General features: G+C 38.7%; 1 protein-coding gene across 1 annotated transcript in view; it reads left to right on the top strand.

The window, feature by feature from the left end:
- Window positions 1–7,873, top strand: part of HTR4 (5-hydroxytryptamine receptor 4) — a 173,073-nt gene extending 165,200 nt beyond the window's left edge. The window contains exon 6 of the mRNA XM_070739450.1: window positions 7,405–7,873. Within this exon, the coding sequence (XP_070595551.1) occupies window positions 7,405–7,492 (88 nt within the window). The 3' untranslated portion in view covers window positions 7,493–7,873. The remainder of the gene's footprint in view (window positions 1–7,404) is intronic.
- Window positions 7,874–15,518: the final 7,645 nt, after the last annotated feature.

Here is a 15,518-nt window from a genome sequence, read left to right on the forward strand (position 1 = left end):
GAGAGAGAGAAAGAGAAAGAAAGAGAGACAGCAAGAGGGGGGAAGGAGGGAGAGAGAAAGAGAGCAAAGAGAGAGGAAGGAAGGAAGAGAGAAAGAATGAGAGAGAGAAAGAGACAGCAAGAGAGACAGAATGAGAGAGAGAGAAAGAGAAAGAAAGAAAGAAGGAAACAGCAAGAGGGGGGAAGGAGGGAGAGAGAAAGAGAAAAAGAGAGAGGAAGGAAGGAAGAGAGAAAGAAAGAGATAGCAAGAGAGACAGAATGAGAGAGAGAAAGAAAGGAAAGAAAGGAAAGAAAGAAAGAGACAGCAAGAGGGGGGAAGGAGGGAGAGAAAGAGGGAGGGAGAGAGAAATAGAGCGAAAGGGAGGAAGAGAGATTTTTTTTTGTCCAAACTTTTTTGCCCCCTCCCCCCCCGCTCAATGTTCCCCAGGATTTTGAAAATGTGAATAATGTGCCACGGCTCAAAAAAGGTTGGGAAACACTGATCTATGGCAGCCTTAGTTAAATTCACGGTTGATAAAAGTAACAGAATTATAGGTCCATTTGGGAGCTAGGGATATTTAGGTAGTCTTTGACTTAGAATTAATTTAATGACTGTTTGAAGTTACAACAGCACTGAAAAAAATGACTTATGACCATTTTTTACACTTACAACCATTGCAGCATCACGTGATCAAAATTTAGATGCTTAGCAGCTGACTCAAAGTTATGACCATTGCAGTGTTCTGGATTCATGCAATCACCTTTTGAGACCTTTTGACAGCTTAATATCATCTGCAAATTTGGTTAGTTCCCCTTCTATTCCCTCATCTAAGTCATTTATGAAGATGTTAAAGAGTACTGGCCCTAAGATGGAACCTTGTGGTACCCCACTGCATACTTCTCTCCATGTAGATTTTGACCCATTGGGGACTACTTGTTGAGTATGGTTAGTCAGCCAATTGTTAATTCATCTGGTCGTGTAGCTATCTATCCCACTTTTTTCTAGCTTACGAAGAAGTAGGTTATGATCTATTTTGTTGAATGCTTTGCTGAAGTCTAAATATATTATGTCCACATTATTTTGCTGGTCTATTAATTTAGTCACAGTGTTGAAGAATCAGATGAGATTGTTTTGGCATGATTTGTTCTTAACAAACCCATGTTGGCTGCTGGTTATTACTTTGCTTGTTTCTAGGTGATGGCAGGTTTGATTTAATGTGCTTTCTGTGTCTCTTGTTTGATGTTTGAGTTTGTTTTCCTTCCCATTCCTCTTTAATTCATTATTTGCATTGCTTACTAAAGGTCCTTGCTTTGAGTTAGGTCCTGGAGATCCTATATATTGGTCACCCTCCCTGCTCAATTTTAGTTTAAAGCCCTCCTGATAAGTTGAGCCAGTCATTTTCTGAAGACATTCTTCCCAGTCTTTCTAAGATATAACCTATCCCTTTCCAAAAGGCCATCTTGGAGGTAGTACAGTTCATGGGCCAGGAATTAAGGGGCGTACATAAGTGCACTGGTGTGCCTTTCGTCCCCTGTCCAATTGTCTTTCCTTTCTCTCACTTATCATATATATTTTCTTTCTTTCATATATCCTCTCCTCTAAGTTCACTTTACCGTTATATATATTACTACATGTCTATTTTTCTTCCTATGTATTTGTGTATTGGGCAAATGAATAAATAAAATAAATAAATAATTCAAAGGGTTTTTTGGTGACACCAATCATTTAGCCAGTGATTCACTTCTAGAATTCTTGTTTCTCTTACCCGATGTTGTCCTCTTGTTAGTAGAATAGATGAAAAACTACTTGTGCACCTAAAGTCCTTGACTTTCTTGCCTAGCTGCTCAAAGTCACTCAATATTGTTTTCGAATCCTTTTTTTGTATTGTTTGTTCCTACATGGAGAAATAGAAGGGAGTAGTAGTCTGCGGGTTTTATTATTTTGGTTAGTTTCTCAGCTACATGTTTTATTTTGGCTCCAGGGAGGCAGGATTGATTGCCTGTTCTATAGACGGCAGGTTCAGTTCCCTTGAGGATTGAATCTCCTATCACCTTTTTTTTCCTGGGGATGTTTGGGGAGTTTTTTAGGCTTAAGAAAGAAGTTGGGCTTCAAAATAATATAGGATAGCACTGAAATTTCCAGACGCTTGGGAAGCATTGTTGTGGGGCAGACTTTATAATCCCTTTCACTAGATGAAAATGAAAGTAGGAAAAATTGGCCAGCCAGCTTTGGGAGAGCTTTGCAATCTGGAGTTCTCAGAATTATCATGGCTGCTACAAACTCTATTCAGGAATTTCAAAACCACACTACAGGCTCTGCTGCTGAAGAAATGAGATGGAGATTAACTAAGAGCAAGCCTGAGAACCAAAATTCTGGCTCTGCCCTCACTTGCTTCAAGAGGGATTCAGGCGGGTCAAGAACAGCCAAATATCTTTTTCCAATTTAATTTCCAAAAGGGAGATCTGGCCTTGAGCACAATGTTTTATGAACCTTCTGTTTATTATATTGTGTCTGTACAAAAAAAAGACTTCTGGACTAATGAAATTTCCAGTAAAATGTATCTTCTTTTGCTCATCTTTGTTAGAAGGCCCAGTAAAATCTGCCTAATGAGTTAAAAGAAAAGGGAAAATAAAAATTTGACAGCGTAACAGTTTATCTCACTAAAATACAAGAAGTGCTAGCAGTTCTGTTCCCACAAACCATGGATCTATCATTTGTTTTGCGTACAGTGAAAAGAAACTGTTCTGAGAGTAGACTGTATAGGAATGGGAGAAGAGTGATTGAGCACAATGTAAATATGTGCCTCTAAATGCAGTGGTGCCATTGCCATGGCAACATAAAAGCAAGGCTGGCTAGATAAAAATTGAGCAGATGCACAAATGACATTGTGCTGCCACAGCTGCATTTAAACAACATTTGGAATGGTTGCGACCCATGACATAATGAAATAATGTAGGAAGCAGAAGATACAGGATAATGTAGGATATAGTAAATCATGCCCAAATTTCGGCAGATTGGAAGCCAATTGCAATTGATGCATATGTTATAATTTGCTAGGAAATGGTTAAACTGACAGTGGAGTCCAGTTAGAAGCCAGAGGGCGCTGTAAAAATTTCATCTAATGGAAAATAGACTTAGTTGGCTGTGGAACTGTGGCTGTGAACCTTATGATATTAGTGTCAAACTTGCATTGAGACAACATTTAAGTCTAAAACTGTATGTTTCTTCTGAGAGGAAATTCCTGGAGAGAAAGGTTGATACTTGGCTTTATAGAATGCTGCCTAATAAGGCTTCTAATAATACATGCTGTTTGCTGGAAGTGCCCTATGACTAAATAAGGAAAATAAAGATTTTATCACATTTGATTTTTACTTTCAAGTGGGTTATTGTTTACTACTTTTCTAACTTGGTTTTTGTTTTTTTCACCATGTATTGAAGACATTTTAACAGGGAGGTTCATGGAAACTGCAAGACATTATTTGAAGTAAGAATTACAAGAAGCAACAGGCTCAGCAGGTGGCAGCTTCTAACTGATTTTGACTGGTTTGGAAAAAGGGGGGGGAAAGCACTTAATACTTGAATAGGAAAACATTAAATAATCATGGAGTTCCCGTAGAAGGCATATTACATGTCCATGAAGTCACAAGGAGCTTTTAAAGAATGCATAACTCTCAGAAAAAAAATAACTTGGGTAGGATACGATAAGCTGAAGTGAAAGAGTTTGTCTATACAGTGATACCTCGTCTTACAAACGCCTCGTCATACAAACTTTTCGAGATACAAACCCTGGGTTTAAGACTTTTTTGCCTCTTCTTACAAACTATTTTCACCTTACAAACCCACCGCTGCCACTGGGATGCCCCGCCTCCGGACTTCCATTGCCAGCGAAGCACCCACTTTTGCACTGCTGGGATTCCTCTGAGGCTCCCCTCCATGGGAAACCCCACCTCTGGACTTCCATGTTTTTGTGATGCTGCAGGGGGATCCCAGCAGGGGAATCCCTGCAGCACAAAAACGGGTGCTTCGCTGGCAATGGAAGTCCAGAGGTGGGGTTTCCCAGCAAGGAGAGCCTCAGTGAAATCGCAGCATCGCAAAAACACAGAGGTCCGGAGGTGGGGTTTTGAGGACTTCGGTGTTTTTTGCAATGCTGCGATTTCACTGATGCTCCCTTCACTGGGAAACCCCACCTCCAGACTTCCGTTGCCAGTGGAGCACTCATTTTTGCAATGCTGGGATTCCCCTGCTGGGATTCCCCTGCAGCATCACAAAAACACAGAAGTCCGGAGGTGGGGTTTCCCATGGAGGGGAGCCTCAGGAGAATCCTAGCAGCGCAAAAACGGGCGCTTCGGCTGGCAAAAGGGGCAAATTTTGGGCTTGCACGCATTAATTGCTTTTCCATTGATTCCTATGGGAAACATTGTTTTGTCTTACAAACTTTTCACCTTAAGAACCTCGTCCCGGAACCAATTAAGTTTGTAAGACAAGGTATCACTATATATTGGATAGCAAAATTTCTCAACTTGGGCTGCTTGAAGATGTGTGAACTTCAATTCCACCCAGAATTCTCTGGGTGACCAGCATGGCTGACTAGGGAATTCTGGGAATTAAAGTCCACACATCTTCAAGCGATCCAGGTTAAGAAGCTATACAGAATATCTGCCTGGGTAAGCTGGGTGTTGCCATGGTTTGGGAGCATGAATATGTGTGCTTCACCTGAGATTTAAGTGTAGCTGGGAGAATGCCCAATTTAGATTAATTTTCTAAAATATATGTATTTCCCTGATTTATAATCATTTGCATGTTGTGAGATAGTTATTCTGTGGTGCTTTTATGTGTGCATGTGTGTATTTATGGTAGGGGAGAGATATGGCGTTCTAACCTATCACTAACTCATGAATAGCAAGGGGAGGGATTCAGGTGGTTAGCTGTTTCTCAGTTGGACAGGAAAATCCTACAAGCATCAAATTTATAACAATAACACAATAACAATAACAATAGAGTTGGAAGGGACCTTGGAAATCTTCTAGTCCAACCCCCTGCCTAGGCAGGAAACCCTACAGTACTTCAGACAGATGGTTATCCAACATCTTCTTTAAAACTTCCAGTGTTGGAGCATTCACAAGTTCTGGAGGCAAGCTGTTCCACTGATTAATTGTTCTGTCAGGAAATTTCTCCTTAGTTCTAAGTTGCTTCCTTCCTGAATTAGCTTCCACCAATTGCTTCCTATCCTGCCTTCAAGAGCTTTGGAAACAGGTTGACCCCCCTTCTTTGTGGTAGCCCCTTAAATATTGGAACTCTGCTCTCATGTCATCCCTAGTCCTTCTTTTCATTAAAGTAGACATACCCAATTCTTTGTATGTTTTAGCTTTCAGTCCCCTAATCATCTTTGTTGCTCATGTCTTTCTAGAGTCTGACATCTTGTTCTGTTCTGTTCTGTTCTGTTCTGTTCTGTTCTATGCTATGCTATGCTATGCTATGCTATGCTATGCCACGCCATATCATATTGTACCATACTGTACTGTAAGTACTATATTACACTGGTCCCTTTACTTTTGCAGGTGATACGTTCCAAGACCGCCTACAAAAGTCAAATTTCCGCAAAGTAGAGACACTCCCTCCCTCCCTCTCGTCCTTCCTTCCTTCCTTTCTCCCCCTCCCTTCTCCATTCTTGGTTTTACTTACCCCCAGAACCTGCAGGGGCAATGGGGCAGCAAGCTGGGGGCTTTGCTGCGCTTGCTGCTGCGGTGGCAGGTGGCAGTAAGGCTCAGCTTCAAGTGGAGCATACCAATGCTTTGAGAATTAAAGGGGAGCGATAGGGAGGCTGGAGCAGAAGCGGAGCTTTTATTTAAAGAAGCAGGATGGCTGGAGTGTGGGGGAAGGAGGAGAGTTAAAATGCACGGTATTGTACATCAGTCAGCCCTGGAAAACCCTGGGTGTGCAAAAAAACCACAGAGTATTTTTTTAATTAATATTTTTTTAAAAAAAACGTGGTATAGACTTTTCGTGAATGTCAGACCCGCGAAAGTCAAGGGACCACTGTACTGGTGACCAAAGCAATATTCCAAGTGTGATCTTACCAAGGCATTATAAAGTGGTATTAACACTTTGTGTAATCTTGATTCATTGTTCATTGTATTGCACTTGCAATGTCTCTCCTAGTGCGATTATTACTAGGAGAGAATGGGTTTCTTAAGAGTAGAACTGAGGATAGATCTGAGCTAGAAAAGAGGAAGAGGATTTTCAAACATTCATCATTCCCATAAGCATCTCCTTAAATCAAACAACCTGGGACTGCCCCTGCATACCCCAAATCACCTTTTTCTCTTCAAAGCATTATTGCTATATAACAATTTTTCTTTGGAACTGAACATATGTAGACTTTAGAGGCCTGAAAGCACATTGTTTCCAGCACGGTAAATATGGCCAAGCAAACAAAGTTCTTGCCTAAGATCATCTTGAAAATTAAATTATGCCCAAGTTTTCATTTATCAGTGAATTCATAAATTGAAGGTTTCTGTGAACTGTTTGATCTTCTTTTTCATAATCTTCCTAATAGATGGACTGATCTATCCAAAAATAAGGCAGAAAAGTCCATCTGCTATTTTTGAAGATCTCCTGTTGTTTTCTCAAAGTCCTAGAATACTCCAAATTGAAGAATTCCATTTCTGAATATTAACCATTTTTTAATATTAATCGAGATCACTTACAAATCAAATTAAGCTTTTTGGTTTTTCAACTACTGTATTTATAAGTAGCTATCACAAAATATTCCTGGGTCAGAAAGAGTTACCTTCTTGATATACCATGAAGAATACTGTGGACCTTGGTATTTTTATATGCTGTGGAAAGTGCTGAAGAAAAGGGGGCATGTGAGATAACAATGAGAAACATTTAAATGATGCACATTTCATCTTAAATTTGCTTTCCTGAATAACAGTGCTGTCCATTTCATCCATAGCCTATGGGGGAAACCAATTCTAGCATCACTGATTAAGTCCATCTATGTGTATCTTTTATAAGCTGCAGTTCTCAGAAAAAGGAGAGGCAATTCAAGCTCATTCATTCGAAGGAAAAAAGCACAAGAACATGTTGATTGGTCCTACAAAGTTGTGTTGAAGAAATCCAGAGTTGTATATTTAGTAACATTAGTTTTTTAAAAAGGAAATTAGGCAACAGTATCTGTTTTTTTAAAATATTCTTGATATTTCAGCTCATAGTCTCAATAAAAACATATTCCAAAGGATTGCATGATAGTGGCTCTTGAGAAGAGCAGCTGCCTATTTAATTTTAAATTTGGATTTTCAGGTTCTTGGAAAGTAAAGCATAGAGGATCTTCATGAAGCAAATGCAGCCTAGAACTTCATACAGGGACACTCAAGGCATTTCTTTCATTGGTTTCTAATGTCATTTCCCCCCTTTTTATAGGTACACAGTCTTGTACAATGGTCATCACCTGGAACCTGACAAGCTTCCAATCCACAATGATCCAGAATCCCAAGAGTCCTTCTTCTAACAAGTGGTCTATGCTGAAAGACACAAGAGGTTCATGCATCAGGAACTTAAATGCCAGATTGATATTGTCTACATTGCCATAATGCTGTCTTATATTGGCTTGACATTGGCACCAACAGCTCAAGTGTGCTTAACAATAACATAGAGCAACATGGAGTGGTACAAAGTTACCGTTGCTTCTGACTGATGCTTGGAAGTCATAATGCTTTGCATGTGATGAACAAATGATAAGCAACATGCTTGATTGTCTTTGTGTTTGTTCTTAAGTGATGTGTCATTCACACATATTTTTCTTATGTGCTAACAATATACGTCTTTCCCCAGACCTTGAAGTTTGACCTGAAAGTGCTAAAATGCAATTATATTTCTGCTTTACCAAAAACAGAGAGGTTGTTTCTCGATTATTTTTAATGATGAGCTTTGTCGGCAATGCAACAACAAAAAGGAAGCACTGCTGTTGTATTTCCTAGGCTGCCTGTAGATGCCAAAGAACATGAATAATTTTCTTGAAGGTGAAATTGATGCAATACTATGTCCTGCACCCCCCACATCAAAATGATCTACTGTAAGAAAAGTAGTCAGCTGAGAAGTCTCGTTTTTCATCAGTCAGAGCCCATTAGCTTTACTCTCCTGACATTCTCATTAGGATTTTTATTCCCTGATTTTACTGATTTGAAGGAAAAGTTGTTTGGGGACTTACACAATTGAGGAAACAAAAAGCTCATCTATAACAGCCAACTAATTGGCACCTTGTTTACTTAGGCACATTCAAATCACCTCTGTAGTTTGATAATGTATTAGAAAAAACAATTGACATGTTGCTTAGGTCATTTATTTCTCACCCCAATTTGTCACAAACTGGAACATTCATTCTGAGATAGTGAACAATAAATGTCAAGTGTCTGAGTTGGTCAGGATTTACTATGATAAGTGTCCCAAAGAATCAGGGCCATAAGATAAATCGAGAGGAAGCCATTTCCAGGAACAAATGACATAAGCTTCAGTAACTTGCTAAAATAGTAATGGCAGTAGGAACAGTGACTAACAAAGGGCAGGATAGCAAGTAAAAGTTTAGTCTGCAGATTCTCAGCAGAAGATTAATTAACTGAGCTTCCATAACATTCTACATAGTAATGTGACTTGTGGACCTGTGATTTAGGGTGTCAAACCCAGCCGTTAAGGTTTGTAAACTGTGTTTTATGGATCAGTATGTTGGGTGAGCTCTGAAGATCAGCAGCAGAGACTTCATAAAGCTAAGTAGAAGCGCACCATCACATTGAGACACTTGATGTGGCATCACACCACCTGCCTGGAACAGTAAAGCTGCAGTGGATTAACAGATCAGCCTTCAGCTCCTTTGCTTGAAATGCAGGAGGACATTAAGATGCTGGTTGTTGGGAATCTTAAGCTTTTAGATACCTAGTTCCTTTCCTGTCATTTTTCTCTTCTTTCCCTTTGCAGAGCTATTTCTCAACATGAATGCCTGTTTCAAAGGATGAAAGAAGAATGTCACTGTCAACAGTTCTTTCTGTTGTGTCCTGCATGCAGATGTTACTCTCTCTATTAAATTTCCCCTTTTTTCACGTTATATTGACAGGCAAGGCTGAAGACCCAAGGGATGCTGAAAGGTTGATTTTCATGTTCTTGGAAAGAAACAGATCAAGTATAAATTAGTAGGAGCACTTTGCAACATTTCAGCATTGATTCCCAAAAGGTGGTTGGGAGGCACAGAAGCACAAATGTAGCACATGTCTGACATTATTGAAAACAGCTGTACGATCCTGCATGACAGGTGCTGTACTTGCACAGTTGCAAACATTGAAACACCTTTTGGAAATTGGGTCTGAATCATTGCATTGTTCTTATTTGTGCTGTCCTTGACTGAAAACTGTTCAAGAAAGTGGATAGGTACTTTGTTACATTGTGTAATTATGTACAGACATTTTTTTTAATATACAGGAGATAATTCTGCATTATTTATTATTATTTTTAAAATAAATAATTATTTGCCCATTAAAGGTTTCTAAGTGTACAAGCTAACACCTTGTTAGTTTTTATTTGGGCTTCCTATTTTATTATTCTGTGCTTCTGTGACAATAACTTTTACCTTTTTAAAGGGACAGAACAAAAGCAATTCAAAAACACTGTCATTGGTCTGACCTTGGCAGGTGATCTGGTTGCAAGGGGAATTTCAATTTTTTTTTATGCTGGTCTTTTGTTACTCCCTGGCGAAAGTGCAACTGATTTTAATTTCTGTGGTTGATAATGTAATCCCTTTTCAGTCTGCCGAGACAGGAAGAGAACCTGTGGCCTAGAGGTTAACAGCTACTGCCTTACAAGCAGATTCAAATCCCAGTAAGGGTATGGCTAGTTGATGACAGCTAAATAGCTTGAAATAGGTCTATAATATTCTCCCTTCATTTTCATTATCAGCAAAAATGTTACTTACACACGCACACACATATATATGTATCACATGTTTTTGCTGAATTTTTAAAATTAAGGGAGACTAGGATAGCACTATTTCGGCCTTGTTCTGGCTTCATCAGCTAGCCATATCCTTACTGGGATTTGAGTGTGTGTGGGTGTATACACACACAGAGAGAGAGACACAGCTCTGCAAGCCCCATATAACAGTTAATTTCCACTGGTGAACACTTCTGTCCTGCAGAAAGAAAGAAAAAAAAACCTTATTTCACTTTTAAAGGGCAGAGAAAATTAAAAGTCTTTATAGCTGAGTGGTTTCTTGGCAACAGTAAGTCAGTGATTTACTATTACTATTTTTGGACTGATATTTTTAAAACTTCGAGGTCCAACTGTGCTTACTTTCCTGGGCTATGCTAATATCAACCAGGGAAGCTTTAAGCCAGCTTTCAACCCCCAGAACTAGAGAGCAAACTATGTAGAAGGTACCAAATGCAATATTTTTGGATTTTTTTTTTGTAGATTGAGTTAGGATAGGCCAATGGATTGGTCAAGTCATGCATCATGTATACTTGTAGCCCTACTCTATTTCCAGCAATCAGGAAACTAGGGAAGAACCAGCTGATTTTTGCTCTCCACGAAAGGACTTAAAGGCTTTTTAATGGACTATGCTACTACTACCACATATATTCATTATACATATGTCTCTCTTGGGCCTTGGGAATTCTCTTAATCTTCTTCCCTCTATTCCCTAAGCAGTTTTGCTCATGTGGTAAGGTTAAGAACTACTGACCTGCATGAAGCACATGTAAGTAAATGGCCAATAACATCTTTGCATCAGAATGTCCAACCATTTGGTTCCTACCAAATATTTCTCCCCTCTTATACAGATGTTCTCCAAGACACAGGACATAGGAAAGTTCCATGTGCTAAAAAAATAATTTAAATGACTTGGGTGGGGTCCAATCACTCTGCAGTTTCTTAGGAGGAATTAATTGCAATAAGACATGTACAAGGTCCTCTTATACAGCCCTGCACACAAATTAAAAAGTTGTCATGTGGCTAGAAAAAGCAACTCTTTTAGGATTATAAGAATATTATAAAGTACTGTAGGGAACTTAGGGCTTCTAGATGGTCTTGAATGACCATTCCTAATATTTGTTAACATGGACATTACACAACATTTCCATTCATTATCACTTTTTTGTTTTCATCTGAATTTATTTGTATCATGCCAATAAGTCTGACAATTAGATTTGATAAACAAGCAGGGACAATATCTATATCCTGAAAAGTTCTTGTGCAAGCTTGGTTGCCTTAAATTAATTCTGTGCAAGCACTTTTACCTGACCTCTTTAGAAGGTCTTCTTTCCTGTTGAATAAATGCATGTTTGGTTGAGGTATGCTGGTCATTCTTCCCAAGTAGAATTTATTTTAAAATTCTATTCCAGAATTTTATTTCTTTTTATTAACTACACACATTACATGGAGCAATAGGTTTGCCCCTACAGTAGACTATGGACTGCAATCAGAGTTTTCCACTTTTCCAAAAATTACATTGTAGGTCATGCAAAATATAGTCTGAAATGGAGGGATTCTACTCTGCTCAAAAAAAATAAATGGAACACTTAAACAACACAATATAACTCTAAGTAAATCAAACTTCTGTGAAATCAAACTGTCCACTTAGGAAGCAACACTGGCTGACAATCAATTTCACATGCTGTTGTGCACATTCAACTTTGTATAGAACAAAGTATTCAATGAGAATATTTCATTCATTCAGATCTAGAATGTATTATTTGAGTGTTCCCTTTATTTTTTTGAGCAGTATATTTTATGATAATAACTTTTACATGCACAGCAACTGATCTCTCTTGTATCCATTACTCAGCACATGTTAAAAATTAATACTAAATTTTAAATGTGTGTGTGTAATCTTTAATTTTATTGTTGAGGAAAAAATGTGTATAGTTCTAACTGAACAGGCAATGACATTTTTAACAAGAAGTCATTTTTCTATAAAATGGGAAATTACTAAGAAGGAAAAATAGGAGTTGTGGGCATCTCATTTTGGCCATTCTGACATGATTTTTAGGAGTGTCTGAAGAAGTGGGAAGGGACATATTCAAAAGTCACATTGACAGCAAGAGCAGCACACTTCATTTGAAGGAATTAAAGAATTAAAGAAGATGAGTAAAGTCAGATGAACTAGATTGATGGAATTACCCAGCTTTCTTTACTTAAGAAATCTGGTAGGAAAAGACCATATTTTTAGGATTATAAAATGCACTAGTGTATAAGATGCACCAAGACTTCAAAGACAAGTTTTTTCCTCTTCAGACCCCAAATTACTCTGAAAGCCTCCCAAACCCTCTGTGCACCCAATTTTTCACAAAAATGGGCATTTTTGCCTACCCCAGCACCCCAGGAGCATTCTACGAGCCTTCCAAACCCTCTGCACCCCCCCCCTTTTTAAAAAATGGAACAATTTTTCACCCATTTCTACAAAAAATGGGGCACACAGAGTGTCTGGGAAGTCTGCAGAACGTTCCTGAGGGCTGAGGGAAGGCAAAAATGCCCCTAGTTTTGCAAAAAAAAAAAAGCCTATTTTTCACAAAAATGGAATGTGGGGGTGGGGCTTCAGGAGGCCAAAATTGCTGTATTCGGTATATAAGACACACCAACATTTCTACCCTCTTTTTTGGGGTGTGTGCATCTTATACTCCGAAAAATACAGTAACTTTTAGTAATGTAAAAAATTGCCAGTGTGTTTGTTGGTCCAAAGCAATTTCTCCTTTTCAACAATTCAGGTGAACATCATATAATTGGGACCTGTGAGTAGCCACAATTCTTGTCATGTATGCAGTGAAGCTCCCTTTCCTCCCTCTCTCATCCTAGATGTTTAGGCATTTTTCAGCTTCCTGCTTTCCTTCCTTTTCCCTTGGCTGCATTATGGGCACAAATTGCTCCAAATGAGGAAATCTCTCTCTTTTTTAAAAAAGACAATAAACTTGTGTGAAATAGAGCTGTGGAATTCAAATTTTGGAGTGAGGCTTGCAATTGTTCACCATTAAAAGAAAATAGGCTGTAAGTATTCATGTTTTAGTTACTCTGTTAATCTTAAACTACCTTTTATATGTTGTGTATAGTGATGGGCGAATGGAACCCGCAAAATTCGGGTCCGTACCGAATTTTGCGGTGTTCGGTATGACGAACCTGAACCCGAAAGTTTTTCAAACTTCGGGCAAAGTTCTGGGTTGTGTTTGGCGTTCGGAGCGTTGACGTCACCGGCAGGTTGCTAAGGACGCCAAGGTGATCACTTACTTGATTCCATGGAATCCAGGAAGTGATCACCTTGGCGTCCTTAGCAACCTGCCGGTGACATCAAAGCTCCGCCCCCAGAATCTCTTCATGGGAGGGATTTCCCATTCGGGTTCGGTTCGGTTTCGGCCAAATTTTGTGTAAAGTTTGTCCGAACTTGCCAAACCTGAACACCCGTGGGTTCACCCATCACTAGTTGTGTACAATCCTCTGATTGAGAAACAGGAATCAGGGGGAACCTTAGAGCTTTCTTCTACTGTAACAAGTTTCTAAAGAAAAGAAAAGTAGCCTATCCAGTCCTAAATCTAATCTTATATTTGGGGACTTTATCTGGTTTCTCTATATACCAATGTTCGAAGATTATTCTGACAGTGCCCTCCCCCCATTCGCCCCCACTGACTCCCAAAACTCAAACAAAAGAATTATAATTTATATACAAAGAAAAGAGAATTGCTGGATTTACACCCTAAAACTAAACAACATTCAGACCAAAAAAGAACCCATGGGTCACCGACATACACCTGGTCAGCAAAACAACCTTTTCTTTTACACCTGAAGTACTAAATAAAAATTTCAGTAAACAAAAAAATCTAAAATCAGAAGCCAAAACTTAAAATAGTTTTGTAGCAAAATGTGCTATGTGCTGTATCAAGGGTGAACAACAGTATGAACGAAGTCCCCACATCTAAGCATAATACATCTACCTAAAGTCTCACATTCTTTAGGAACAAAACAGCACAGGAATGTTCAGAGCAAGACTGTCTTGCCCAATCAAATGCAATGTTCTCTTTCTCATAGTCTGCATACCTTCCATAACCAGGGAAACACCCCCCCCCCCCCCCAATTCTATTGCTCTTCCCACCCAGTCAGGCAGGGAATTCAATGTCGATCTCACAAAGATTTCAGCACTGTGAAAATCAGTATTGGTGCAGGAATCCAATATCTGACAAATGCATTTGATAAGTATTCTTAGCTTCTCTTTTCTATAATCTGATTAATATTAAATGACCTTTAATGAAATGATTTTATTTCTGAAGTGCACCATAATCACTAGACATCCATATATCAACATTATTAATTTATGCTTTCATTTCTTTTATTGATTAACTAGGCCACTGCTTCTTCTCAATGTTCACACTTTGACACAAGTTGCTGAAATAGAATTTTATATGAATCTCAGTGATCGGTCCCACAGAGTTGGCCTACTCCATGTCCCATCAACTAGGCAATGTAGCCTGGTGGGACCTAGGAGTAGAGCCTTCCCTGTGGCAGCTTCGGCCCTTTGGAACCAATTCCCTCCAAGAGTTCACACCACCCCCACCTCCTTGGCCTTGCGTAAGTCCTTAAAAACTTATATCTGCCAGCATGCCTGGGGCTGTTGAGCACTGGGACTCTGCTCTGGCCACATATATATGAATGTAAATGGAATGAATGTGAATGATTGTTTTTGAATAAATGGGGTTCTTAGATAAAATTTAGATTAGTTTTAATGAATTGGGTTTCTTATATTTCTTTTGTATTGCTCCCGCTTTGTAAGCCACCCTGAGTCTACAGAGAAGGGCAGCATATAAATCCGAAAGAAAGAAAGGAAGGAAGGAAGGAAGGAAGGAAGGAAGGAAGGAATAATATTGCTCATACATTAAATCAGACATAAGTAGAAATCCAGGCTTATAAAATTATTCATCTAACTTCTGCTGTCTCTATTTGTAAGCAAAGCGTGGTAGATTTTTTTTTACAAGTTTAGTTGTATGAGGGGGAAACATTTCCAAAATTGTGCAAGTGTGCATCCATCCACACAAGAAACAGAAAGATAGAATCCTTTATTTCAAATTACTGTTAAAAAAGTCATTACATTTTGAAAACCAATCAAATTGCTAAACAATTTTCTAGTTGTACTCCAAGCTGATTCCTTGTCCTAGAACTATGTACAGACTTTTAAGTACAGCATACTGCTCATTAAATAGCTAATGAGAACAATAAGCAAGACATACAGCTTAGATGTTTAGTTCGGATTAAAAATGTTATTCAGTGGGTGGATTCTCAATCCTGTTCAAGATATATCCATCTACTAGTTTCCCCAAATACTGTCATTCACTTATCAAGAATTTGGGTCAAATATTTAAGCTGAAATAAGCTACAGCATCTTTTGTATCAATGCATATGAAAATATTTTTAGGAATACGTAGTTTTAAGTCACACTTGGACCAATAGCAACTACAATATATATATACTTTTCTCTCTCACTGCTATAAAACTAACATATATTGTTTTCAATTAAT

Source organism: Erythrolamprus reginae, chromosome 2, assembly GCF_031021105.1.
Source record: "Erythrolamprus reginae isolate rEryReg1 chromosome 2, rEryReg1.hap1, whole genome shotgun sequence".
NCBI classification, from domain to species: Eukaryota; Metazoa; Chordata; class Lepidosauria; order Squamata; family Dipsadidae; genus Erythrolamprus; species Erythrolamprus reginae.